Source organism: Somniosus microcephalus, chromosome 7 (assembly GCF_052327205.1).
Source record: "Somniosus microcephalus isolate GS21.2 chromosome 7, FLI_Smic_1.0, whole genome shotgun sequence".
In the NCBI taxonomy this organism is placed as follows: Eukaryota; Metazoa; Chordata; class Chondrichthyes; order Squaliformes; family Somniosidae; genus Somniosus; species Somniosus microcephalus.
The window spans coordinates 19976377-19989757 of record NC_140993.1 but is presented as its reverse complement, the minus strand read 5'-3'; the positions used below and the strand labels follow the sequence as shown (position 1 = coordinate 19989757).

The window sequence follows — 13381 nt, the reverse complement described above, 5'->3', positions numbered from 1 at the left end:
ACGAGCATGTCATCTGTTGACATTTAGCAAGGGTGGAAGGGGCAGTATTACTCCCCTCAGGGTAACATGACAAGACCACAGCTGCCAACTTGCCGAAGTTAGTGAAAATATGTCCAGCCTCACGCAAGGTACTGAGTGGGCACCAAAGACTAATATAACAAAGGCCGTCATCTCGAATTACAGCAGAATTATTCTTCAAATAATAATTTTTAAAAAGCTATGTATTGAAATTGGGTGTAAATCTGTTAAAGACTTCGCAAGTTACTGAAGTTACACTGAAGGCCATTATGAGACAGGAGCATGTCAAATTTTGAAAGGAATTCACATAATAATTAGTTACGGCCATATCTTTAAATAGCTGGAAATTTGTTAAAGATTTGTCAGTTAAACAAAATCTGCTGAGACCGCTAGCCGTAATTTATAGCAGTACAGGATGTGAAGATTGCCAATTTGAATCATGTGATTAAAAAAAAACTATCGCATTTACAAATTATGCATCAAGGTCCGTAGTAGATCATTTTTCGTGGAGCTCTGGCAGAGTGTTTTGGAAGCCCAGTTACAGTTTTCGCCACAGCGCTCCAGACCCTGCGACAAAATCTGCCTGGTGCACCCTCCCGCCGTCTGAGGGGGAAGAGGACCTGACTCCGTGCCCTCGCCTGTTCAAAACAAAGACCTCCACCGACGAGTCACTAAATCGAGGTGCTCTTGCCCGAGATGTGTAGCGGCCCGAATCTCCCCTAGGTGGCAACATTTTTGCGAGAGAGTAAAAGGACAGCTGCAAGAGGTGCAACCATGCTTTAAATAAGTGCCACTGGAAATCTCGCCCTCCCGTTGGTTGGGCAGCCTGCCATCACTGAAAAGGTGTGGGCAGCGCCCCGATTAAAATTTAAATGTCATCAAAATGGTTCGGGCTTCAGACTGACGATGTTGGGCGGGCAGCGCCGTCACTCTTCCTGTCACTCACCCCGAGAACTAACTGCAGTGAAGATCTACCCCAACTGATCAAATTCACAGATAATATAAAACTAGAAGGGGCAGCTGATCCCAGGACATCGAACAGAGACTAATAAAATCAATTAAGTTATAATGACACCCATTTTAAGTCATCATCTTTGAAGTTTCATCGTTGTAGCAATGTGAATTGTTTTGCTTCTGTTCGAGGACCAAGTATTACAAGTCATGACAAAAGAAAAGAAACGAAAGGCCCACATCTTTATGTAAACTCTTGCATAAGTCCTTGTTAGAACATAAGAAATTTGAGCAGGAGTCGGCCACACGGCCCCATGAGCCCGCTCCGTCATTCAATAAGATCATGGCTGATCCTCGACCTCAACTCCACCTTCCCGCCCTATCCCCATAGCCCTTGATTCCCCATGAGCCCAAAAATCCATCGACCTCATTCTTGGATATGCTCAATGACTGAGCCTCCACAGCCCTCTGGGGCAGAGAATTCCAAAGATTCACCACCCTCTCAGTGAAGAAATTTCTCCTGATCACAGACATAAATGGCTTAAACCCTTTATCCTTATCCTAGTTCTAGACTCTCCAGCCAGGGGAAACAGCCTTTCAGCTTCTATTGTTATGAGTAGTGAAGAACTTGAAGCCAAATGTACAAATGAAAATGACTGGCATCTCAAATGAGAAACACCAGATACAGCTGTACGTGCTAACTTGGTTTGCTGTAATAGTTTGCTGTGTTTCTGCTAATTCATACCCTTTCCCTGTACCCATTCCATCCACTTGGTTGGTCAGCTCCAAACTATAGAGATCCCCCAAGGTAGTAGCATCGGAACAGGAGTAGGTCAATCAGCCATTTGAGACTGTTCAATTAGAAAAGAGAAGACTGTGGGGTGACCTGATAGAGGTCTTCCAAGTTTATGAAAGAGTTTGATAGGGTAGATGTAGAGATGTTGTTTCCACTTGCGGGCGAGTCTAGAACCAGGAGCCATAAATATAAGATAGTCTCTAATAAATCCAATAGGGAATTCAGGAGAAACGTCTTTACCCAGAGAGCAGTGAGAATGTGGAACTCGTCACCACAGGGAGTACAAAAGCAAAATACTGCGGATGCTGGGAATCTGAAATAAAAACAGAAAACGCTGGAAACACTCAGCAGGTCAGGCAGCATCTGTGGAGAGAGAAACAGAGTTAACGTTTCAGGTCGATGACCCTTTGTCAGAACTGGAAAAAGCTGGAGATGGAACAGGTTTTTAAGCAAGTGTAGGGGCAGGGAGAGGGGGGAGGGGAGGAAAGACCAAAAGGGAAGGTCTGTGATAGGGTGGAAGGCAGGAGAGATTAAGAGACAAAAGGGATGATGGTGTGAGGCAAAAGGAGATGGTAATGGGACAAGTTAAGAAACAAAAGATGGCTCAAGATGAAGTGTAAATGGTACTGGCAGAATGATCGACAGCTGCCATGTGGGAGAGAGAAAAAAATGGAAATTTTTTCTTAAAACTTGCTTAAAAACCTGTTCCATCTCCAGCTTTTTCCAGTTCTGACGAAGGGTCATCGACCTGAAACGTTGACTGTTCCTCTCTCCACAGATGCTGCCTGGCCTGCTGAGTATTTCCAGTATTTTCTGTTTTTACCACAGGGAGTAGTTGAGGTGAATAGCATAGATGCATTCAAGGGGAAGCTAGATATGCACATGAGGGAGAAAGGAACAGAAGGATATGTTGATGGGGTTAGATGAAGAGGGGTGGGAGGAGGCTCGTGTGGAGCATAAACACGGTCATGAACCTGTCGGGCCGAATGTAAATACTTTACAATACGTTGTAATTAGATTATGGGTGACCTGTATCTTAACTCCATCTACCCGCCTTGGTTCTGTCGCCCTAAAAACCATTGCCGAACAAAAATCTATCGAAGAGATACCCTACTCCTGGTCATTCCTAGGAAGTGTGGCCAGACAATGCCAGAAGGCTCTCCTCGGTTACTTTTCCTTTCCTCAGAACCTGTAGTAAAGACCAATGAAACGCTCATGGGGAAGTTTGTGTGAATGCCAGACAAGACAAAGATTTAAACTTAGATTTACCAGTCAAAAGCTCTATAATTACAGTGACCGTCATCATAAACTCGTAACTTGGATTAAATACACACGTTTAGTATTGCCATAGATTGGACTAAGTGAAAGACAGTTATTATATAAAGTGATTTCTGTAACTTGTACCTCTTTTAGTGTTGCTCGCTCTGGGAAGATGAGCATAGGTCGATAGTAGATTTTGTGACCGGTGGTGTTCATTATAACTGTCTTGTCCTCAATCACAAGGATCTGAATCCCATGTCGCACCACTGACGAGATGCAGAACTGACACAACTGCAGAGCACAGAGAACATATCAGCAAAGTAGAAAGAAACAGAAAGACAGAACTTGCGTTTACATCACATCACCTCCGTCCTCGGGACGTCCCAAAGCACTTCACAGCCAATGAACTGCTTTTGACGTGTAGTCACTGTTGTTAGGTAGGCAAGCAGCTTTGCAATCAAAAAATAAGATACTTATAGACACTCGCTGTCTTCCCACTGACCTTCGCACTGAGGTTCCTATAGCATTTGCTGCACAAAATGGAAATATGTAAATTGCTCCCATTCATGGTTAACTGCTGTTCTACAATTTCATACCGCGTTAGTTATAAAAAGAAAGACTTTCATTTACATAGCGTCTTAAATGACCACCGACGTCCCAAAGCGCTTTACAGCCAATGAAGTACTTTTTTGAAGTACAGTCTGACGTAAGAAAACTACGAGGCACCTGGTCTAAGCGTTAAACAAAGCTTTAATCAACTGTTTTACAACATGGAGGTCTAGTTGTGTCCTTCACTAGTTCCTGTTAAGAATGTCCTGTGCAAGCTGGGCCCGTGCCCGAGTATTTATACTCTCCCTGGACAGCGCCACCCGTAGGCCACTCAGTATCATTTCATAAGTCTTTCTTTCATGAATGACTGATTCGTGTCACAGTCACTGTTGTAATGTAAGAAACGCGGCAGCCAATTTGCACACAGCAAGCTCCCACAAACAGCAACGCGACAATGACCAGATCATCTGTTTTAGTGATGTTGAGTGAGGGATAAATATTGGCCAGGACACCGCGGATAACTCCCCTGCTCTTCTTTGAAAGAGTGGCCATAGGATTTTTTACGTCCACCTGAGAGAGCAGACGGGGCCTCGGTTTAACGTCTCATCTGAAAGACGGCTCCTCCGACCATGCAGCGCTCCCTCAGCACTGCACTGGAGTGTCAGCCTAGATTTTTGTGCTCAGTCTCTGGAGTGGGACTTGAACCCACAACCTTCTGATTCAGAGGCGAGGGAGCTACCCACTGAACCACAGCTGAAAACATAGCAACCTCAATTAGTGGTCCAATTCAACACAGATAGTTTACTTTGGTTAATGAATCTTACATATGAAACATTAGTTATATTTATCAAATGTTTTACTTTTTATTTATCAACTACTGTACACAGCAAAATCTTTAACGAGGGGTGGGGGGGGCGAAACAGCCACCGATTACCACTAACTTCTGACATCATTGATAATGTATGGTTAAGTTAAAAACATGCATCTTTCCTCGAGAGAGAGAATGGGGACAAAATAGCTATTGTTCCTAAAGTAGAGGCTTCATTTAGGGAAGGAGGTATACAGTGGTGTTCGCCAGGGTTCAGTACTAGGACCACTGCTGTTTTTGATTTACATGAATGACTTGGACTTGGGGGTACAGGGCACAATTTTGATATCTGCAGATGACACGGAACTTGGAAGTGTAGTAAACAATGAGGAAGATAGTAATAGACTTCAAGAGAACACAGTCAGGCTGGTGGAATGGACGGGAACACGGCAGGTGAAATTCAACACAGAAAAGTGTGCAGTGATGCATTTTGGTAAGAAGAATGAGGAGAGGCAATACAAGCTAAATGGTATCATTTTAAAAGGGGGTGTAAGAACAGCGAGACCTGGGGGTGTTTGTACACAAATCTTTGAAGGAGGCAGGACAAGTTAACAAAGCAGTTAATAAAGCAGGTGGGATCCTGGGCTTCATGAATAGAGGCACAGGGCAGGATTTTGATACTGGAGGCGGGTAGGAGGCGGGACTACAACTTTCGGGGTTGTAGTCCCGCCTCCATCGAGTTGTGGCCAACCAACGCGATTTTCACTTGATTGACCTTGTTGAGCCCACCCAGCGGGTAACGTCACAGATTGATATTTCATCTGTCAGGACCTTTTGACAGATGAAATATCAGCGTTTGACAGCTGTTTGAAGCGGTCAAACACTGACAATCTGTACTCCAAGTTAATTCCTCACTCTCAGGATGATTTAGAGATCTCCCCAGAACAGAAAGCTGAATGCTGGAACTTTTGACAGCTCGCGGCCATTCTGCTTTCTGTGCCGGTGAGATGAGGGACTCCCGAAACCTGAAGGAAGGAAGGCAGTAAAGGTAATTAAACTCCTTTAAACACACTTACCTCTGCACTCATGCACCCATCACTCACCTGAACACCGGACATCTCGAACCCTCCAAGCCCTTCAGCCCGACGGTCCACCTCGCTAACTTGGCGTGGTTTGGAGCCGTCAGGAATCCCACACTTCAGGAATAATAATAGGGATTTGGCTAAAAACTGCCTGTTAACTACCTATTAACAGGCAGTTAATTGGCACTAATCCCCTTCCCGCCTCGGGGAGGCGGCTCCCAGCACAGGTCGGGTATCTGCCTCCTTTGAAACTGGCATGGAGGCGGGATGGGTTCATGCCCCCCCGATTTTGCGATTTTAACCCCCCACACGCCTCCAATCCCGCCTCCACGGCCCAATGAAAATCCTGCCCATAGAATACAAAAGCTAAGAAGTTATATTAAACCTGTATAAAACACTAGTTCGGCACCAGCTGGAATATTGTGTCCAATTCTGGGCACCGCACTTTAGGGAGGACGCGAAGGCTTTGGAGAGGGTACAGAGGAGATTTATTAGAATGGTTCCAGGGATGAGTGATTATAGTTAAGTGGATAGACTGGAGAAGTTGGTGTTTGTTCTCCGTAGAGCAGAGAAGACTAAGAGGAGATTTGATAGAGGTGTTTAATATCATGAAGGGTTTAGATAGAGTAAATAAAGAGAAACTGTTTCCAATGGCTGAAGGGTCGGTAACCAGAGGACACAGATTTAAGGTGATTGGCAAAAGAACCAGAGGCGACATGAGGAAAAACTTTTTTTTTTTTTTTTTTTTTAAAAAGTGTGGTTAGCATTTGGAATGCGCTGCCTGATTAGGGTGGTGGATGGATACAGCTTCAATAGTAGCTTTCAAAAGGGAATTTGATAAATACTTTGAGAAAAAATAATGGCAGGGCTATGAGGAAAGTGCCAGGGGGAGTGGGACTAACTGGATCGCTCTTTGAAAGAGCTGGTGCAGACTTGATGGGCCGAATGGCCTCCTTCTGTGCCGTACTATTCGATGATTTAGCAGAAATTTCGGTTTGGGAATTGACCAGACTTAGTCAAATTCTTTTGTGTTTCTGATCATTTGTGCTTTTGAGAGCAATGCCAGGTTCCAGAAGCCAAACATTTAGAACAGAATTTGGCAGCAGACTAATTAAAATTCATCCCAAAACTGAAATTTAGAGGTTTCATCCCTTTCGAGCGATCAATGTGAAAACCAAACTCACACAACATACATACAACATAAAGGGTCATTTTCTAACTTTTTGGCAGCAAACCAAATGGTGGAGCGATCATGACAACATTGAAAAAAATTTAAAACATAGCATTCTTACTGAATATACCAGTGCCTTATCAGCCCATCATACTTAAGGTGATTGGCAGAAGAACCAAAGGCGACATAAGGAAAAACTTTTCGTGGTTAGGATCTGGAATGCACGGCCTGACAGGGTGGTTTGGAGGCAGACTCAATCGTGGCTTTCAAAAGGGAACTGGATAAGTACCTGAAGGAAAACATTTTGCAGAGCATCGGGGAAAGGGCGGGGGAGTGGGACTGGCTGAAGTGATCTTGCAGAGAACCGGCATGGGCTGGATGGGCCGAATGGCCTCCTTCTGTGCTGTAACCATTCGATGATTCCATCATATTGTTGAGGTGATTCACCCTGAGGTAAGGTCTAATTCCACTTTCATATTTTTCCTCCACGTCAAAAGGTTTTAGGGCAGAACAGGGGCATGTGCATTGCAAGGGAATCTGTACACTTATCATCACCAGGGGTGGCAGGTGGGCAAGCCTCTGATGGTGGAAGGTGGAGGGGAGAGAGTGTACCTGTGAAATGGGGAGTTGGAAAGTCTAGAGCGCTTCTGTGAACAGAGTGATGATAGAGGGTTAAAGTGCCTCTTAATAGGAAAGGTTTTTTTGTGGGGGCAGGGGAAGGGAAGAAAGCCTCTGTGAAATGGGGGATAAAAGGGAACAATGTGTGTGAAGGAGGTGTGTTATTGTTTAAGCAGCTTTTGGGGAAGCGATGTAATCAGCTAGGTCTGTTGAATGTGGATAAAACCAAATGTTATTTGTTGTTCCCGTTTTTCCAGATTAAGGTCAGTGGGAGGTCATCCACTCTGGACCTAATAAAGAATGATAAAGGCAGTTTCTAAATGGTGAGAAGCTAGGCACTGTGGAGGAGCAGAGAGATTTAGGGGTCCGTGTACAGCAATCACTAAAAGCTGGTGGACAAGTACAAAAAAATAATTTAAAAGGCTAATGGAAAGTTGGCCTTTAACTCAAGGGGTGGAAATTATGCCACAGTTGTACAGAGGTCTGGTTAGACCCCATCTGAAGTACTGCATGCAGTCTGGGAACCTCAGGAAAGATATATTGGCCTTGGAGAGGGTGCAGCACAGATTCACCAGAATGATACCGGGGTTAAATTACAGTAGGAGGAAAGGTTACATAGACTAGACTTGTATTTCCTTAATAGAAGATTCAGGGGTGATCTAATTGAGGTGTTTAAGATGATTAAAGGGTAGACAGAGAGAAACTATTTCCTCTGGTGGGGAGTCCAGAACAAAGGGACATAACCTTAAAATTAGAACTAGGCCGTTCAGGGGTGATGTCAGAAAGCACTTCTTCACACAGAGGGGAGTGGAAATTTCTCCCCAAAAAGCTGTCGAGTCTGGGGGTCAATTGAAAACTTCAAAACTGAGATTGATAGATTTTTGTTCGGCAAGGGTATTATGGAAGGGTTATGGAACCAAGGCAGTTAGATGGAGTTAAGATACAGATCAGCCATGATTGAATTGAACGGCGAAACAGACTCAAGGGGCTGAATGGCCTCCTCCTGTTCCTATGTTCCGAAGAATCGAATCATGAAGTAAGAAATGATTTACAATAAACCAAAATGCACCAGTTTGTAATGTAAAAAGTGCAGTATTTTCTGGACGATCATGCAGCTGGAACCTCTTAGAAATGCAAGCACCAGTAAGAGCTGGCAAGAAAGGGGGTCTAGAACAAAGTTTCTTCCTCTAGTAAGGGAGCTTTTGTTTTACAGTTTTAGATACCCTACTAATGCCCCAACAGAAAACCCCTTGGGGCTGGTTTCGTAATGTTCCCACAAGTGCAAGTAAAAGCTCAGCATTTCAAACTGACCTTCTGATGATCGGGAAAGGTTCCAAGTTTCACATCTGCATCAGCCATCCCTTCCTCATCCAGCGTGATGACATCAGTGATGGGATAATCCTTCCACTTGGGGGATGTGACATCATGCACCAGCCGGACTGCCGTAGATTTGTGTACGGTGTTCGTACTGGCCCAATAGATACCAATCTGAAAAGGCTCCTGAAAAATAATGGTTAAAAAGAAAATATAGCGTTTTTATCACATTTTCAAAGGATTTCGACTGGCATTTTGCGGGGTTTTTTTCTAGGTTAAGAAGCTGGCATTTTAACCTAATCAAAATTGCCTGCATTTTTACAAATGATTTTTCCTTTCCCTTTTCAGGTCAGTGCTATTTCCACGCCTCGAGTGCATGGTAGGCAACCTGCTCCCATGAGGAGACATTTTATTTTTGTTGCAGCGAGTTGTTACAATCTGGAATGCACCAGGCCTTCAGGAGTGAAGTTAGGAAACGCAAAGAGTGGTAGAAGTTTGGAACTCTCTTCCGCAAACGGCAGGTGATGCCAGGTCAATTGTTAATTTTAAGTCTGAGATTGATAGATTTTTGTTAACCAAAGGTATTAAGCGATACGTGGCAGAGGCGGGCATATGGAGTTAGGTCACAGATCAGCCATGATCTCACTGAATGGTGGAGCAGGCTCGAGGGGCTGAATGGGCTATTACAGTCCCTGTGGTGGAAGCAGATTCAATAGTATCTTTCAAAAGGGGATTGGATAAATACTTGAAGGGGAAAAATTTGCAGGGCTATGGGGAAAGAGCAGGGGAAGTAGGACTAATTGGCCGGCTCTTCCATGATGGGCCAAATGGCCTCCTTCTGTGCTGTAAGATTTATGATTCTTTTAAGCCTAACAGGAAACGTGCAAGTGTAGCCTAAGTGGCTCATTCTCCAAATGTAATTTCCTCTGTGGTAGCATCTTGCCTCTAACAGGAACCTGGCGGACAGCACGACCAAGGATGGGACAAGGGGAATCATGGTGACATTGGCGGGTCTTTCCATGCTGCGGCATAGTGCTGGAACACCAAGGTACCACATAGATTTCAATTTAAAAAAAATAAACCATTGGAGTAATAAAGAGACTGTGCGTTAAGTACTTTAAAAAAAAAAACCCTGTCGGGGACCCAAATGAATCTACAGCCTAACAGCCTGGATGAAGATCTTTGCTATGTGCAGGCTGATATGGGTATTCAGGCGAATTATCTTAAGCATCCCAATCCAGCTCTGAAGAAACACACCACAGCACTTGCCCAGAAACTAAAAACCCAGCCCTTTCAAAAACCACAAAGGTTTTTTTTTGCAAGACAAAGAAAATGTATTGTTACATAAAAACATAGAAGATAGGAGCAGGAGTAGGCCATTCGGCCCCTCGAGCCTGTTCCGCCATTCAATGCGATCATGGCTGATCATCCAAATTCAGTACCTGGTCCCCATACCCCTTGATCCCTTTAGCCTTAAGAAATATATCCAACTCCTTCTTGAATATATTTAATGAATTGGCCTCTACTGCCTTCTGTGGTAGAGAATTCCACAGGTTCACCACTCTTTGGGTGAAGAAATTCCTCCTCATTTCTGTCCTAAATGGCCTACCCCTTATCCTTAGACTGTGACCCCTGGTTCTGGACTCCCCGACCATTGGGAACATCCTTCCTGCATCTAGTCTGTCCAGTCCTGTCAGAATTTTATAAGTTTCAATGAGATCCCCTCTCATTCTTCTAAACTCCAGCGAGTACAAGCCCAATCGACCCAATCTCTCCTCATACGTCATTCCTGCCATCCCAGGTATCAGCCTGGTGAATCTTCGCTGAACTCCTTCCACGGCAAGAACATCCTCCCTCAGATAAGGCGACCAAAACTGCACACAATACTCAAATTGTTAACACATTTACCTGAAAGTTTGGCGGCACAATAATTTTCCCGGCGGGAACCTGCACGACTATCTTCTCGCCTTCAAAAAGCCAGAGGTCCCACTTGGATTGGTTGACAAACAAGGCCCAGGGCAGCAGCTCAACGAGAAGTGTATTAAGGCAGGGCTTCCAGGCAGACAGCTTAACTTGCATTGGACTGTCCCACTGAGCAAGCAGCTCACTGCTGTTTTTGCTGCTCGGGTCAAGCACACATTAAAAGAAACAGATTAGTTCTTCATTATCCTCGCTGGCAGTTATGTGCTTGAAACAAGTATTTAAGCTGTCATAATTCTTCATGTCAAAAGTGGCAGATCCTTAAAAAATTGTTCTGGCTTTTAAAAAGGCTGCCAGAAAATGTTTACACAAAGATTATCCCCCAAATTCTTTTGTGTTACAATGCGATCTTTCCAGACCGAGCTAAAATGACATTTATCTTCTTAACTGTGGATTACCAGTTGATATACTGTTTTGATTCAGAACTTTAAAAAAGTAAGTTTGGGGATCGAATGATTCTCACAAAAACCGTGACGGACTTGCAAAGAAAATGGTCACTTTATAATCAAAGCATTGTAAGTGTATATGTTTTATCTTTAAAATAAATATTTTTATGAATACAAATGATACAGTAAGCGCTTTCAGAAACAAGTTCATGCTGTTTAAATTCAGATTGGCCCCTGAAGATTTATTCTTAATCCACTGAAAATGTAAAGAATTTGATAAAAGAGGACATAAAAAAGCTATTTGAAACATTATTAGGCATGATTGTTCATATCTGGCAACAGTTATGTGCTTACTGATTAAAGGACATTTCAGCTTAAATATACCCAAAGTAACAGACACTGTAATTATATCCATTTGCATCAAATATTTAGCATATTCCCAAACTGCTAGACGCGCAGTAAGCCAAGAGCAAAGGGTTTCACTGCATTACCTGTTGGGTTCCTTTGTTATGTAGGGCCATGGGGGATGTGCAGTGTCCATTTTGTAGAACTCTGTAAGCAACTTGCCGACAGTACAATCTCTTTGTGGTCCACGGACGATTTGTTTAATAAGGGCCGTGGAGATGGGGATTGCACATTGGGATGCTTCATCTTCCTCCCTGAGAAGGTGGGGGAACAATTACTACATTTTATTGCGTTATCGTTCAAACATGGTTTCCTTCGCCGCAGAACTAAAAATCAGTTTTTATTTTGGTAAAAGTTAAGCCGATAAATAAGGAGAACCTGTTTCCATACTTTAGGAAGGGTGTCGAGGCCTTAGAGGGGGTGCGGAGGAGATTTACTAGAATGGTACCAGGGATGAGGGACTTCAGTTGTGTGGCGAGGCTCCAGAAGCTGGGGTTGTTCTCCTTAGAGCAGAGAAGGTTAAGGGGAGATTTGATAGAGGTGTTCAAAATCATGAAAGGTTTTGATAGAGTAATTAGTGAGAAACTGTTTCCACTGGCAGGAGGATACAGATTTAAGATAACTGGCAAAAGAACCAGAGGGGAGATGAGGAGACCGTTTTTAACGCAGCGAGCTGTTACAATCTGGAATGTGAGGAGCTGAATGGCTGCCTTCTGTGCAACATGATTCAACAACATGACTTTTCACATTTCACCAGCTCGGATACATCATTGCAGGCCATCATCCACAAGTTCCCTTCGAAAGTGGACCTGTCTTATTGAAACAATCGAGACTGAAACAGTCTCTTGCTCAAGGGTCCGCTGGTGTTACAGTTGCCCGCTGGACTTCACTTGCGCTACGAGGGGCAGCTGTAACACCTTGATTCTGTTTTCACTAAATTAGTTACTGACGTGGATTGAATGAAGCTTCGGAAACAGAAGTACTTCAGGTGACACCACTGAAACAGGTTAGCTGCTCTCTATCACATTGCTGTTTGTGGGATCTTGCTGTGCGCGAATCGGCTGCCACGTTTCCTACACTGACTGCACTTCAAAAAGTACTTCGCTGCTTGTAATGCGCTTTGGGACGCCCTGGGGGTCCTAAAAGGCGCTACAGAAAGGCAAGACTTTCTTTTTTTCATTTCCCGTGCTTCAGATTCTGCTGACGATCCCAATATGCCAAGTCACATGACAGTTTGCACCAATATATATCTCTGCAAACCCAAAATCATCATCTTCTTCTTAGGCAGAATACAGGAATGAAGACAGAAGCAGTGCCTTCCCCACCCTTCCCCACTGATGCTTTAATTTACATCAGAGAACAAAATATACAATGTAGGCAAACATAACAATTTACCACTAATTATATCCTCTAGAAAAGCCACTACACAGAGGCAAGTATTACAGACTGTGAAATAGAAAAAGAGGTTTCATCAAAGCACATTGTAAGCATAAATTACAACGTCTGGAACAAGGTGAAGTGTCGGCCAATGACCGTCACTGGCAGGAATTTTATCGTTACCTTGCTTGAAACGTCAAATGGTGCACGAGTTCTGGCTCCACGTTCAGGAGCGGCTCCTCCTGACCTTTGCCAATAATGACCTGCGGGTCTTTCAAACCCAAACTCCGCCTCTCCACGTGTAGAATAATGGGATCAGGGAGATGGCTTCGCATGACAAACAGAGGGCTGAAAACCAGCTGCAGTTGAAATACAAGATGTTAAAACAGGCCTCGAGAGTGGAACAAAAATGAACGTGCCAGCATAGGGAAGGGCAAGGTGCGTGCAAGGGAAGAAGGGCAATGCGGTTTGAGAGAAAAAAAAACATTTTTATCGGTCATTCTTGCCCACGTACAAAAATACACTCCTGAAGATGTTGACTCTTTCGGGGTACAGCTTCAATCTTATTGGCGGCACAACAACAACTTGCATTTATATAGCCCCTTTAACGTAGTAAAACATCCCAAGGCGCTTTGCACTGCCCAGATTCAGATTTATTTAATGCAT

General features: G+C 43.9%; 1 protein-coding gene across 4 annotated transcripts in view; it reads right to left on the bottom strand.

The window, feature by feature from the left end:
• Positions 1-13381, bottom strand: part of vps13b (vacuolar protein sorting 13 homolog B) — a 1087794-nt gene that overhangs the window by 69600 nt on the left and 1004813 nt on the right. For all 4 annotated transcript variants that reach the window (XM_085992288.1, XM_085992290.1, XM_085992289.1 and 1 more), the window contains exons 47-51: positions 12899-13074; positions 11425-11592; positions 10476-10686; positions 8565-8753; positions 3170-3316 (exon numbers count right to left, since the gene is read on the bottom strand). In XM_085992288.1, the coding sequence (XP_085848414.1) occupies positions 3170-3316; positions 8565-8753; positions 10476-10686; positions 11425-11592; positions 12899-13074 (891 nt within the window). The remainder of the gene's footprint in view (positions 1-3169; positions 3317-8564; positions 8754-10475; positions 10687-11424; positions 11593-12898; positions 13075-13381) is intronic.